This window comes from Triticum urartu, chromosome 7 (genome assembly GCF_003073215.2).
Source record: "Triticum urartu cultivar G1812 chromosome 7, Tu2.1, whole genome shotgun sequence".
NCBI lineage: Eukaryota > Viridiplantae > Streptophyta > Magnoliopsida > Poales > Poaceae > Triticum > Triticum urartu.
In genome coordinates this window covers 249,077,661-249,091,375 of record NC_053028.1, presented here as the reverse complement: position 1 = coordinate 249,091,375, position 13,715 = coordinate 249,077,661, and the positions used below count along the sequence as shown (strand labels likewise).

General features: G+C 47.3%; 2 protein-coding genes across 2 annotated transcripts; one reads left to right on the top strand and one right to left on the bottom strand.

The window, feature by feature from the left end:
* The first annotated feature begins 464 nt into the window (after window positions 1–464).
* Window positions 465–3,106, top strand: LOC125522746 (60S ribosomal protein L17-2). Its single transcript, XM_048687778.1, has 7 exons — window positions 465–605; window positions 695–731; window positions 839–879; window positions 2,022–2,252; window positions 2,353–2,455; window positions 2,532–2,599; window positions 2,795–3,106. Exons 1-7 carry the CDS (start codon window positions 603–605, stop codon window positions 2,828–2,830), a joined length of 519 nt encoding a protein of 172 aa, XP_048543735.1. The 5' UTR covers window positions 465–602; the 3' UTR covers window positions 2,831–3,106.
* A 2,380-nt stretch (window positions 3,107–5,486) lies between these two features.
* Window positions 5,487–7,971, bottom strand: LOC125521831 (uncharacterized protein At4g15970-like). The gene is made up of 3 exons (XM_048686893.1): window positions 7,619–7,971; window positions 6,348–6,719; window positions 5,487–6,256 (listed from the first exon to the last, which is right to left on the bottom strand). Exons 1-3 carry the CDS (start codon window positions 7,847–7,849, stop codon window positions 5,768–5,770), a joined length of 1,092 nt encoding a protein of 363 aa, XP_048542850.1. The 5' UTR covers window positions 7,850–7,971; the 3' UTR covers window positions 5,487–5,767.
* Window positions 7,972–13,715: the final 5,744 nt, after the last annotated feature.

Sequence of the window (13,715 nt, the reverse complement as noted above, 5' to 3'; positions counted from 1 at the left end):
TAGGGTTTCTCGTTGTGTGGCGAGATTTGGTGTCCGGTGCTTCAGATCCATTCAAGGGTTCAACGACGTCCACCGCGGCTCTAGGGCTCTGGTCCCTAGGGGCACATGCACGAAGACCTTCTGGTTGTCATCAACAAGGTCAAGCCGGTTCCAACAGGGGAACGATGACAGAATCGTGTTAGCGGCTCGTTTTGGCTTCAATAGTGGTCCTTTGATGGTCTCAGAATCTCGATATAATTTTTGTTATGTTTGACATGCTTTGCACTTCCGGTGAATTTTGATAATACTCCTATAGATAGATAGATAAAGTCATCATGATGGCTTTCCCCAAAAGACAAAAAACAAAAGATTTGTTTTTGAGCGGTGCAAGAAAACAAAAGACGAAACGCAGAGGAAAACAAGAGAGAGAAAGGCCGGGCCTGTCCCATAGACGAGACATTGGGCCGTAAGCCCATGAAGAGCTGTGAAGCTCTAGGGTTTTCTCGCCTCCTCATAGACCTCCACCGCCTCCTCAGTTTTCCCCCTGTTGGAAGAGTTCGTGCCAAGGCCAGCCCTCACCCTCCCATCCCTCCTCTCCGGCCGCAACCCCCGCCGCCGCCGCCATGGTAAGCCTCGTCCCTCTCTTCTCAGGCACAATCTTCTGCCTGCTGTACGTGCCGTCGCTCTGACATCCTCGCTGTTGCATTCGTCGCAGGTGAAGTACTCGAGGGATCCGTCCAACCCGACCAAGTGTAAGATCTATCTTCCCTCTGTCCCCTCAATGAATTTTTTCTTGCTTTGCGCTTTGCCTTCTGCTTGTGGTGGGTTCTGATCCGATGTTTCGTGCTTTCGTGCGCAGCGGCCAAGGCCTGTGGCAAGGATCTCAGGGTCCACTTCAAGGTGCGTTCCGTGAACCTGCTCTACGCGAGATTTTTTGTCTGTGGAGTTGCGCTACTGGTTGATTGATCCCAGACTAGCGTTCTTGTCAATTTTCATGCGATCTTGTTGATTTAGGGTTAGGGAGTGTACAAATGGCCTCATGAATGATTGAACTGTGACAAACCTAAAGAGTAATGGTTCTGATCTGTTCTTTGCATGCACAGTTACCAGGTTACTTTAGGGATATCAATGCATTCTTTACCGGCGTTAGTCACAGTCGCCAATGGTTCTTAGGCAATCTGAACGTGACATCATCTTTAGCCATGTCTTGTTTTGAGGAAGTACATAGCTAATGTCCGCATTTAATCCAAAATCTGCCCAGTTCGCGTTGTATTTGCTAAAGAACGCTGAGAGTCACGCTTAAGTACGCTGCTGCTACTTTATCCTTCTCATTTCTGTACCTAATGTCTGCAATTTTGAAGTCCGTGTTTTGCACATTTAATTTTGGCAGATATCATTACAGTTTAATAGGAACATTGAATATTGTTGTGTTCATTGCTTGCGTCATAGTTATCACTTTGTGATGTTGCTGCAGGTTTCTCTGCTCAAACTCCTAAGTCTCAGTGATCTTTGCCCCCCCTCTAGAAGTCAGGATTAATTGTTTAGAAGATCCTGGCTCCGATGTATCCAAGTCGGGATTAATTGTTTAGATGATTCTTGGTCTGATATATCATTATAGTTTCGTTTACGTTGTTTGATAGCTTTCCATCGTCTTGTTTCTTATCTTTATATTGCATAATTTGAATATCATTAGTTATGAAGACGCCAACTTTTTGTCAGCCTGCTCTATTTTTTCTTTTCTGTTGACGTATGCATACCAAGCATTGCTCACTCTCTGAACTTGGTGAAAAATATCCCATGTAATGTAGTACCGTTGCTTCTTAAGGCTAATAATGTGTAAGGGAAGGGAATGGTCTGTTGGCCTGCAATCTTTTTCTGCCAGATTTTGCATCTGTAAAACTAAGTTCAGTTATTTTATCATAGGACCCTGGTGCCAGCACAGTTGTTCCTCGTTTTTGTGCTAGATTGATAATTTTGTAGTCCCATCATTGTCAAATGGTTATATCTTGTTTGTTTCGCTAACTTGCTAATACTGGATGCAGAACACACGCGAGACAGCGTTTGCTCTTCGCAGGATGCCTTTGGGCAAGGCTAAGAGGTACCTTGAGGATGTTCTCGCTCACAAGCAAGCGATTCCCTTCCGGAGATACTGCAGAGGTGTGGGTCGTACCGCGCAAGTAAAGAACCGCCAGCCAAATGGGCAGGGTCGCTGGCCTGCAAAGTCGGCCCAGTTCGTGTTGGATTTGCTGAAGAATGCTGAGAGTAACGCTGAGGTATGCTACTGCTGCTGCTATTTTATCCTCATTCTATTTTTGATATGCATCATATTCTGAGCATTTGTTTTGGTTAACTTATTATGTGTTGCGTACATAGGTTAAAGGCTTGGACGTCGACAACCTCTACATTTCACACATCCAGGTGAACCAAGCCCAAAAGCAGAGGCGCCGTACATACCGTGCTCATGGACGCATCAATCGTAAGTTCTAAAGGGTGTTATATTGAAATGTCTATTTGCTTTCATTGGACATGGTGCTAATATTTCTCTATGGCAGCTTACATGTCCAACCCCTGCCACATTGAGCTGATCTTGTCAGAGAAGGAAGAGCCTGTGAAGAAGGAGGTATGCTCGTTTTATGCATTTGTTTTAGTTACTGCCTATCTGGAACTTGTAAATTTGTCCAATATTTCTAACTTCAAGATTCTTAAGATTCACCTTCTAATCAGTCCTACATCAATCACATTGCCATGCTGTCTGTTCTTATGTGCTGTTTTGGTTAGCTGTGTCTCCTAAAGCATATATTGTCTCCTTTGGTAGGCTGACAACGTCGTCGCACCAAGGAAAGCTATCTAAGCTAACGGAGTGGCTGCATTCGTCCAAGAATCTTAGTTGTAGTTCTTCTCAAGTATCTTTGTTGGCAGTGTTTGTTGCCTCCTTGATGTTTTTGTTACCAACATGGAGTAAGGATTTGTTAAGGTTGATGCTATCCTTGTGATCGCGAGTGGTCTTTATATGCTAAAACAGTTTCAGATATTTGAGCATTAGCCCATCAGAACTTATTTCTCAGAGATGCTGGTCCTTTCGGGATGTTCACTTTGAGTATTATATCCACTTTTTAGTTGCTCTTAATTATCCACTTTTTAGTTGTTTTGATATATACACCGTCTGTTCTTAAATATAAGATGTTTTGGCAGTTCGATTTCAACTGCTAAAACATCTTATATTTAGGAACAGCGGTAGTACTTTCTATTGGTCATAAAATTCCTCTTACTGCTTTGCAATTTTTGGTTGAATGGTTTTCTGTTCCTGCCACTGACCAGAAGCTCATTAAAGTTGTTATGTGCCTTACATTTTCTTTAATTACTGCGAATCGCTACTTTTACCGATATTGCAGCCAGTCTACTGGCAGCCGTGGTGCGCACGGACCTTCACCGGTGTTCTGTGTACTGTGTGGCGGGGAAGGCAACCATCCAGGCACGGTCAAACCGTTAAAGCGCCTATATTCCGTGGCTGTATACGGTCAAATCAAATCATCTAAGTTTGTAGTGGGCGTCCAAAGTTGTACTAACAAATTGTCAGCAAAATGGCGGAGACAAGTTCGGGATGAACAGTAAAATCGAAAATATTCAAAAAAAAAACCTGTTTTTTTTACAACAGTTTTCGATGTTTGCAAAATTTCAGCGTGAAATGACATTCTTGGCAGTGGTGGCAAAAAAAAAACATCACTCCAAGATGCCTTTGAAAATAACTTTTTTGGAGCATGATTTTGTTTATTTTGCCATGGTTCTATGAAATATTATTTCACGATGAAAATTTGCAATCACTGACAAGATTTGTTTTGTCATAAATATTTTTTTGATTTTTTTTCATTTTACGGAAAACCCAAGCTCATATGATCTTGGGCTAAGAAACTCCATGTCCGCTTAAGGGCATATCCAACACAAACCCTTAAACCTTCCATACCTGTTCAAGCGGTCCGGATCCACGAGCCATCCAATAATGTTGTCCAAATGCCAACCACGTAGGATTGTGACACCTCTGCCACATAAAAATGAGGCAGAACCCGCACATTCGGGGATGACTGCATTGTTTCTGGCAAAATCCTCCTTTCTTTTTCTTCTTTATCATCTTGTCGCTCTCCGAATAATAAATAAAGATGGCCGCATGCATCGATTGATGCAGAGACCGGGGGTTTTAACCTCCTTTTCAAAAAAAATCCTGCCACTCTCCAGCCAGTTCCCGTTCATTTTTGTCGTCGCCCGCCACATGGACTCGTACAAAAAGCTACCGAAGAAGGCGGTGGTGGAAGATCCAGCGATCGTGGCTGCCCGAAAGATCAATTGGGCGACATGACAAAACCGCCCCTCAAAGCGAAGGCAAAGACCGCGCCACTCAAGTAGTAGAAGGTCGGTCGGAGTGGTGGTAGTCGTGGCGGCGGACGTGCGGGGGCGGGTAGGGTGCAGGGCAAGGCTTGGGACGTTGGGTGCCATCGCAATCACCGTCCATGTAGACGCCATCCTGGATGGTACAATTCAAGGCTCCATACTTGTACGCTGCCCAATAACTCGGTAGGCAGTCCCCAACAGTCGTTCCTGGGCACGTGCCTTACTGCGTCGAAGTCAACATGGTGCCGCTCATTTTCTCCGAGTCTGCATAGCCGCAACATGTCCGGACGCGGACGTCTGGTGTGGAGCAGCTCGGTGCCTGCATCTGTTCACCGGTATGTCTCAACCAGGCGAGTCGACGTACGACGAGCATGCAGATGTTTGAGCTGATCCATGACAGAGGCGCAGATTGCTACAAGGACGGGTATGTGGATGACTCAGAGTCCATGCAGCCAAGCACGTACACCCAGTCCGACACGTAGGGGCACGTACACCCTAGAGCTGAATTCGTATACTGGCCAACAGGAGCACGAGGAGCACAAGGAGCACGACGACGACGACCTTAATTCCGATGAATTTCTTGCTGATTCAAATAAGAGTAGAGAAGAAAGCTTCAACATGAAGGAGGACAAGTTGCTGTGTGATACATGGTTGGTCACTAGCATCGATCAGATCTATGGCACGAAGAAAAATGGCGTAACATTTTGGGCCAACATTCATATTTGGTTCCATAAGTACAAGCATTTAGAGACCTACGCTGACAAATTCATCCGTAACCGTGGGGTAAATTAAGTCTCTCAATCATCGACGGTACATCGTCCAAGAGGCCGTGTCTACGATGGAGAAGAAGCTCAAGATTTAAGAGAAGAAGGTCAAGCTCAAAGAGAAGAAGGTTAAGATCGCAACCTCTTCGGAGGATTTAAAGATGGAGGAGTTGGATAATGATGCAAAGATGATCGTGCAAGCCACCTGTTTTAGAATGTTGAAGCACTTGAAGAATCAGCTGGAGACTGTGAAGCGGACGAGAAGGAGGCGAAGACAGAATGAGCGTGGAGGCTTTGATATCAGTCTTACAGGGCAAAAGATCCCGTAGATAAAGACCGTGTTCGATTTAGAGCCGGAGATGCCTTAACATAAAAATCCACCGCAATCCACTCTACTAGCATGATTTAATCAAGCACAGTACATACATTTTTCTTACATTCGCCTATCAGTAAACACGTACTACGTAGTATGTAAATCCGACGTTGTAAAATACACCAAACATGCAGCGAACTCCTATAACATCAATCTCAACTCGGGTAAAAACCAGCCAGGCAGCCACTGCCACGTAGAAACAAGGACAAGGACACGACGTGTAATTCGATGGATCATTCCAGCAGCCGCTGATGCGGCGCCAGCTCCGTCAGCGGATGCACCTGCCGGGCCTGGTCCACTGGAAGCCTCCCACGCGCCGGTCCTCGGGCGGCGCCGCCGTGTAGTTCCTCCAGTCCCTGAGCACGTTCCTGAGGTCGTGCACCTTGTTGGCGAGGCCGGTGCAGCAGTTGGCGTGCAGCGTGCACACCCTGCCCATGTCGCCGCTCAGCTGGCAGAAGCCGCCGCAGTGCGCCGTGTCCAGGAACTGCATCCGCACGCCGGAGCGCCGGCTCAGCTCCCTCTGCGCCCGCCCCAGGATCTCCTGCTCGTTGGTCCCCGCCGGGAACCTGCGCCGCGCGCGCCGCCACCGCCGGTAGAACTCCACCGTCCGGTTCGCCGACCTCACGTACAGGAACCCGCCGTTGGGCCGGTTCCCCATGCTCTCCGGGTCCCCGTTGAAGAAGTCGCTCGCGATGGCCACGTCCGACGTGATGGCGATGTGCCGCAGCGGGTTCCGGAACCACATGATGTCGATGTCCTGAACGAATGAAACACCAAACACCTAAATGGTAAGTATAGATTGCACCGGCGGTCCGTAGACATGCACCGGCGGTGGCGCGCGCACGTACCGTGAAGAGGAAGTTGAAGCCGAGCTCGAGGATGGTCTGCTGGAACCGGTTCCTGCCCCACATCATGTCCAGGTAGTCCTTGGTCATGAAGTGCTTCTCGCCGCTGTAGTCCACGGCGCCCGGGGAGCGACGGAGGAGGTAACAGTGCCGGTGCACCAACCGGCACCGCCGGAGCGCGCCGGGGTCGACGGCCACGATGAGGACGTGGTCCAGCAGGTGCGCCGTGCCCTCGCCCACCCGGAAGCTCTCCAGGAAGAGGTCCAGGAGGGACCCCGGCGCGGCGTACGCCTGGTTGATGGACGTCATGATCACCGTGCCGTCCTCCATGGATGCGTTCTTCAGCACCTCTGCCAGCTCTGTCAATGCTTTCGTCTGCATAGGGAAATAATTGAGATGCCGCAAATGAGATGATAGTAAATGATTTTGACTTGAATAATCCAGAAACAGATGGTCTAGTCATCATTGGAATTTTAGCTTAGAAGTTCACGTAAAATCTCTTATCTGGTGATTGAAATCATTTTATCACAAGCCTTCTTGGACATTAGGCGCATATTCGTTGCCTCGCAGGTCAGGTTCAGCTTTAGGGCTTTTGGGATCCGAATATTACAAGCCCTATCTGAAGGCAGTCTTGGAAAATTAGCATCACCATGCAGTTGTTTACTTTTAGCAAAACTGTTTTAGAAATAACATTTTAAGCTCCATTAAGGCCAAATAGGTATATGAGGCACTACATTGGACATGGATTCACAGAGTGCAGATATAGCTGGGAATCTAGGAGAAAATCAAGGGAGTCAATAGATGTGCTTCTACACTCCTACAGCAATGGACATAGCCAAATTTGATCATGTAACTTAGCAGGCGAAAAAGGAACTGCATTTTCAGCTCTGGTTAATAAGGCAGAAATCATCACTGTAGTTTTCTCTTCTGTTCAATTTTGTTCACACTTTTGTTTCCAAAAAAAGGACACTCTCCAGTCTTCATTCATACCACATAGTTACTCAATTAGCATTAATGCGCATGATCAAATTTTATTTCTACCTTATTGACGCATCACCGAAAATAAACAACTTGTGCCGTGCCAAAAGGACAGTACAACATGATTACACTACATGTTTCCTACGGTCAAAATTAGATCACAAGTTTGCACTTCTTTTCTTGCAAGATCAAACTCTCAGTATTTTAGAAAAACGAAGGTAAACAATGAGGGTGGAAAAATGGAAGCAAACGTATTCGACAAGAACAACAAGAATAAGAAGTAGAGGATCACTGACCTTGGGGTTGGGGGTCGGCTGAGTACCATTGCCCCATAAGGCCAGGGCGGAGGGCCGCCAGTTCACATCCAGAGCAGCATTGAGGAAGACCAACGCAGCTGTCAACGCCGCGCCAAGGAGGAAGGTGGTGACTGGGAGGAGCTTCTTCATGTCCCCTCTCATCTTGTAGGTCATGTTCTTGCTGCTCCTAATTTGATATTGGGACGCATCATCATCAGAGAAGAACGCCATGTTTGCATGGCAGGTGTATGGTTCTAAAACTAGTAGCACCACACTATATATAGTGCACTTGGTGGCACATTTAATCTTTCTTCGGTTGTTCTGCTCTGTGTTTGTGGAGGTTTATGGAACGTTAGGCTGTAGATTAAGGTGTCTGAGTTGGAATAATAGTGCCGAAGATTTGCTCTAATGCCTACTTTTTCCAACGATGCAGATTAAGGGCTGTGGGAATTTGTGAACCTGAAGCCTGAGGGAATTGAAACTGGAAGTGAAGGAACGGAAAAGAATATGCTAACCAAACCCAAACATACAAGCAAATTGTTCTGTGCTATGCCAAAGGATCAATCAAAGTATGGCAACTTTGATTCACTCACTTTACAAAATATCACACCTATCAAAGTACACTTCTGTTAAGTTTACTCGGTTCAATCGTAAAGAGACATGATTGGGAAAATTCAATCCAGTGTGAGGATGCCATGTGGCAACGTGTCTAGTTACAAAGTTCCAAAAAGTTTAAATGTACCTTTTGCAAAGTTTACTATTCCGCGTGGAAGATATTTTCCACGCAACATATATTTATAACACAGAAACTTACTCCAAAAACACATGCAGTTTGGCCACTATTTTTTAACATATATTTATAAAGTCCAATAAACATTGCATGCATATGCTGGGAAAATACTTTTGAAGAAAAAAATACGTATACATACATACATATATATATATATATATACCTATATATATATATCCAATTATCCGATCCAAATATTTTTAAAAGTATTGTTGGACAAAATTTAGGATGTCTGACTGTTCTTTTAGTGCAGCTGTTGAATGATAGGAGTCGGTACAAATCTTCAGGATGGTATTGATTTTTTTCATCAAATTAGTAGGAGATGCTGGGTATTTGAATGTCAATCTTGCTTGCCATACAAATTAAGAGCTGATCAAGCACCTCGATCTACTGCTTTCGTTAAACCCTACCGGACTCGCGGTAATTAATCTCTATACGCCTGAATGCAGGTAAACTAACTCGAGGGGGGAAACCGGCAATTACCAGGCGGATTGCCACGGCGAGGTGGCGCCGACGCCGCTACCCAGCAGTGAACGGCGCGTCGCCGGAGAACTCGAACGGTGACGGCGCCAGGACCACTGGTTGGTAAGTAGGAAAACAGTCGCGCCGTCTTCTTCGTCTCTGCGCGCAGTTGAGCTCTCGTGTGCCGGTGTCGCCGCCTCAAACCTCGTGATGCGTGGACGTGGACGTATGGACTGGTCAATGGATAGACGGGCCGTTCGCGAAGGATCTGGGCCGAGACTTAACGGCACATCCGGGCTTTCGCCGTCTCAGGTCTTCGCAGAACCAGCACCCAGTAAAAAATTCCCTTAAAAAAACCTAGTAAAAAAATGATACTAGCACTTACGTTACGATCTTCCTCATTCCAGTTCTGTTCACTTTTTAAACTGATTTTGTTCTTTTCTTTTTGAAGCTCGCTATAAATGTTCCACCCAGGGATCTTATCAGAAACAGCCTGCAAAATGCAGTCCGGGGGTTCGGCTAACCAAACCTTACATAAATTATTTACCACATTATGTCTAGCTAACAAATGAGCCGCATTATTAGCAGAACGTCTAACCAAGTGACTTTCCACCTCTCCCTCAATGACAGGAGTTGCTTAACCTCTTCTACGACCGATCCCAACAAGGATAGATCCTTCTCCTTGTTGTTTAGCTTGCAAACAATCTCGCGGAAGTCCATCTCCACATGCAGGCTTCCCACGTTCAGCTCCTGAGCTAGTTGTGCTGCCCTTTTGCAAGCATGTAACTCCACCATCGCCGCTTCCTTGCACTGAGGGTAGACCTGGCACGCCCCGTCCGTGAACGCGCCCTCCTGGCTCCTGAGGACCACGCCTATGCCTCCCAGCTCCCCGCCCTTGGACGTTGCTCCGTCAACGTTTGCCTTCACCCACCCTTTCTCAGGTGGTTGCCATTTTTCCTTTGGAGCAGGGTTGTCTTGCTTGCACTTTCGTCCATGGATGGACTGCCACTCCTAAATTAACTGGAAAACTCTTCTCGCAATTGCTGCAGCATCTTCGATCCGTTGTCCTTCTCTTGCATTGTTCCGGGATAGCCATAGTGCATACACACCTTGGACCAGGACAACTTTCTCATCATCGGATGCTGCCGCAAACCACTCCATGAGCCACCTAGACAATGCACTCTGGGGGCGTGCAGACTCCGGTGGGATCGCCACCGGTACCCCCAACTCCGACTGCATGGTCTTCCAGAATTTTGCTGAGTGAAAGCAACCCCAAAATCTATGATAGTTGGTTTCTTCTCTCCCACATGCAACGCAAACAACTCCCTCCTTGATCTTCCTTCTCTGTAGCTCGGTGCCCACGGCCAGCCCATTCCGAATAAGACGCCACATGTGTATTTTAACCTTGCCCGGCGCTACGGTATCCCATAGGCTCAGCCAAGATTTGTGCTCCGCCACCGGAGATGAGGTTTCCGGCCTACACGCTTTTAGGCATTTCTGTGCCATTCTCAGGTGGTAAGCTGACCGCACCGTGAACACCCCGTTTTGGGTGAAGTTTCAGGCCAAGTAGTCATCCATGGCTAGCCCCCCAATCGGGATCTGCAGGATCTCCTCCACCTCGTCCGGGGCAAACATGGCCTGCACCTTGCTTTGATCCCAAGCATTGCCTTGATCATTGAGAGATCACAAACCCTCATTATCCCATGTATATAGTTATGGCCCAGTGGCCTTAAGCATCCCTTCCTCGGTATCCAATTGTCATGATGTATTTTAATTCTTGTTCCATCCCCAATCCTCCAAATGAGCCCATCTAACAGGAGGTTCCTCCCATGGATAATGCTTCTGAAAGTGAAGGAGCCGCCGTCCGGGCAAGTTGCATTTAGGATTGAACCATCCCCAAAATATCTAGCTTTCAAGACTCGTGCACACAACGAGTTTGGTACCTGAAGTATTCTCCAGGCTTTCTTGAAAGCTTCGGGATCACGAAAACCAAGTCCGCCCTCATGCTTTCTAACACACATTTTATCCCAAGCGATCTAATGTACCTTTTTTTGACCATTAGCTTCACCCCACCAGAAGTTCGAAGAGATAGATGATAGATTCCCGCACATTTTCTTCGTGAGTTGAAAGCAGCTCATGGTAAAAGTTGGTGTTGATTGGAGGCCCGACTAGACAAGCACCTCTCTCGCCTTCTTGGATAGCCCTTGTCCCTTCCATCCGCCTACTTTTCCTCTAGCACTCTCCTTTACATATTTGAACGTTCCTTCCTTCGATTTCCCAATGACTGTGGGGAGCCCTAGATATCTCTCACTTAGGGCCTCCTCAGAAATGCCAATAATCTGCTGCACCTCCTGTTTCAAACCATCCGGGCAACCTTTCCCAAAGAAAATAACAGATTTTTGTAAGTTAACTTTCTGTCCAGACGCCACTTCATACTCCTGCAAAATGATACGAAGAGCCTCAAAGTTATCACGGGATCCCTCCAAGAACACCACACTATCATCTGCGAAGAGGAGGTGAGTAACAGTCGGCCCATTGCATCCAAAAGACACCCCTTTTATTTCCATCTTACTCTGTGCATTCTTTAGCAAGGCTGAGAAACCTTCAACACGAAAAAGGAAGAGATAGGGGGATAGGGGGTCTCCCTGTCGAAGTCCACGAGACGGGCAAAACCCGTGAGATAGCCCGCCATTCAACTTGACCGCAAAGGTAGCTGATTTTACACACCTCATAATCATCTCCGTCCAGTGACTGGAGAAGCCAAACTTGAGTAACATTTGTTCAAGGAAATCCCACTCCACTCTGTCATACGCCTTCATCATATCCAGCTTTACTGCGCACAAAGGTTTCCTTCGTTTTCGCTTTCTAATCGCATGCACACACTCATATGCCACCAAAACATTGTCCGTTAGTAACCTTCCCGGGACGAAATCACTTTGTTCCTCAGAGATCATGAGAGGTAGAACCCCCTTCAGCCGGTTAGCCAGTGCTTTGGCGGCGATCTTGTATAAAACATTGCAGAGACTAATCGGGCCAAACTGCGAAAGCAGCTCCGGTGAGCTTACTTTCGGGATCAGCACTAGAGTTGTATCATTAAATCCATTTGGGGCTGCACCACCAGCAAGGAACTCGCGAACAGCGTTGCACACGTCATTTTTTACTAATGCCCAGTGCTTCTGAAAGAACATGGCCGGCAGCCCGTCTGGCCCCGGCGCCTTCGTGGGGCCCATCTGGAAGAGCGTCGTCTCAATTTCATCATCCGTGAACGGTGCCCCCAATTTTGCATTCATCTCATCTGTGACGCACCCGCTAATATGTTGCAAAATTCTGTCACCATCACGAGAACCCTCCGAAGTGAACATCTTGGCATAGAATTTAGCATCCATCCTCCTCATACCTTCATCGTCCGTGCACTTTGATCCATCATCTCTCCTCAAGGCCTTGATAGTGTTTTTCCTTTTATGGTGTGAAGCACGGTTCTGGAAGTACTTCGTGTTTTGGTCCCCCTTTGTCAACCAATCAATCCGAGATCTTTGCTTGTAATACACTTCTTCTCTTTCATATAATTCATGTAGTTGATCCTCTATGTCTTTTATTTCCTGTCTGTATCCCGTCCGGGCGGCCCGCTCTTTAGCATCCACTAACTGAACCTTGAGGTGAGTGATTTGTTTTTTTGATTGAGCCAAAGACTTGGCAGCTCCACACGTGCATGGCCCTAGACGTGAGATGGAGGCGGCTGCATGCCGCACCGAGTGCACCAGCCTCCTGATTGGCTGCATGGGCATCAGCCCATGCACTTACCACCATGGCCTCATACCCCTCATGTCACGCCCAAGCAGCTTCATATATAAAAGGCCGCTGGCCTCCCGAGTGCGCTACGGCCAGTGCCGCCTGCACTTTGATAACTAACGCCTGATGATCCGACTCCTCTGTCATAACATGAGCCACTTCGACCGCCGGGAATAACTGCGCGAACTCCGCATTGCACGTGGCTCGATCTAGTCTGACTTGAATGTTCTCGCTGCCATCTCGCTTGTTATCCCATGTGAATTGGTACCCCGAGAACCCAAGGTCTGCCAGTCCGCAGTCGGACAAGCAGAGCAAAATGCGCCATTTGGTTCAAACTTCTCGGATTTCCCCCAATCTGCTCTTTTTGAAGAAGGGCTTCGTTAAAGTCCCCCGCACAAAGCCACGGGAGATTATCTTGTGATCGGAGATAGCGAAGCACTTCCCACGTTTTCTGTCTCTTATCTACACTCGGCTCCCCATAGATTCCAGTGAATCTAAATGTAACATTGTCCACCACAATCTGAGCATCAATATAATACTGGCACCAAGGCCTCACTGTCACCTCCACATGATCTCTCCACCACAGAGCAAGACCCCCGCTCTTCCCCTTACAGTTCACAGCTACACCATGCTTGAAGCCTAGGCTCCATTTCAGTCTTTCCATTGAGCTTGAAGATTTTTTTGTTTCGGATAAGAAAACCACTACTGGGTTGTATGACCTAACCAGGTCCCGAAGTTCGCCTACTGTCGGGTCCAACCCCAATCCCCGACAGTTCCAGGCTAAAATGTTCATTGCTCCCGGCGACCCTGCCTCCTAGCAGGGTCCGCCGCTGCATCATTGTTCTCTTCAATCCGCTCAAACACCGAGGACGTTTTCTGCCTCGTGTCTCTTACAAAGGTGTCATTGCCCACTTGTCTGTCCAGTTCACCATTTGCTACCCAAAACTGCCTCGGCCTCCTCTTCCTATCCATTTGGCCTTCATGTCTAGGGCTGCTAGGAGGCCTCGCCTCCCCATTGTGCGCTGGTCTAGGCTTTCTAACATACTATCCTTGTTT

Bases quoted from the DNA above. Each gene is read 5' to 3' on its own strand.
- LOC125522746 (XM_048687778.1), top strand. The intron at 2,253-2,352 runs GTATGCTACTGC...TTGCGTACATAG, and splicing joins ATGCTGAGAGTAACGCTGAG to GTTAAAGGCTTGGACGTCGA. The intron at 2,600-2,794 runs GTATGCTCGTTT...CTCCTTTGGTAG, and splicing joins AAGAGCCTGTGAAGAAGGAG to GCTGACAACGTCGTCGCACC.
- LOC125521831 (XM_048686893.1), bottom strand. From the start codon at position 7,849: ATGGCGTTCTTCTCTGATGATGATGCGTCCCAATATCAAATTAGGAGC. The intron at 6,720-7,618 runs GTCAGTGATCCT...TTCCCTATGCAG, and splicing joins AGCCGACCCCCAACCCCAAG to ACGAAAGCATTGACAGAGCT. The intron at 6,257-6,347 runs GTACGTGCGCGC...TCATTCGTTCAG, and splicing joins GCTTCAACTTCCTCTTCACG to GACATCGACATCATGTGGTT.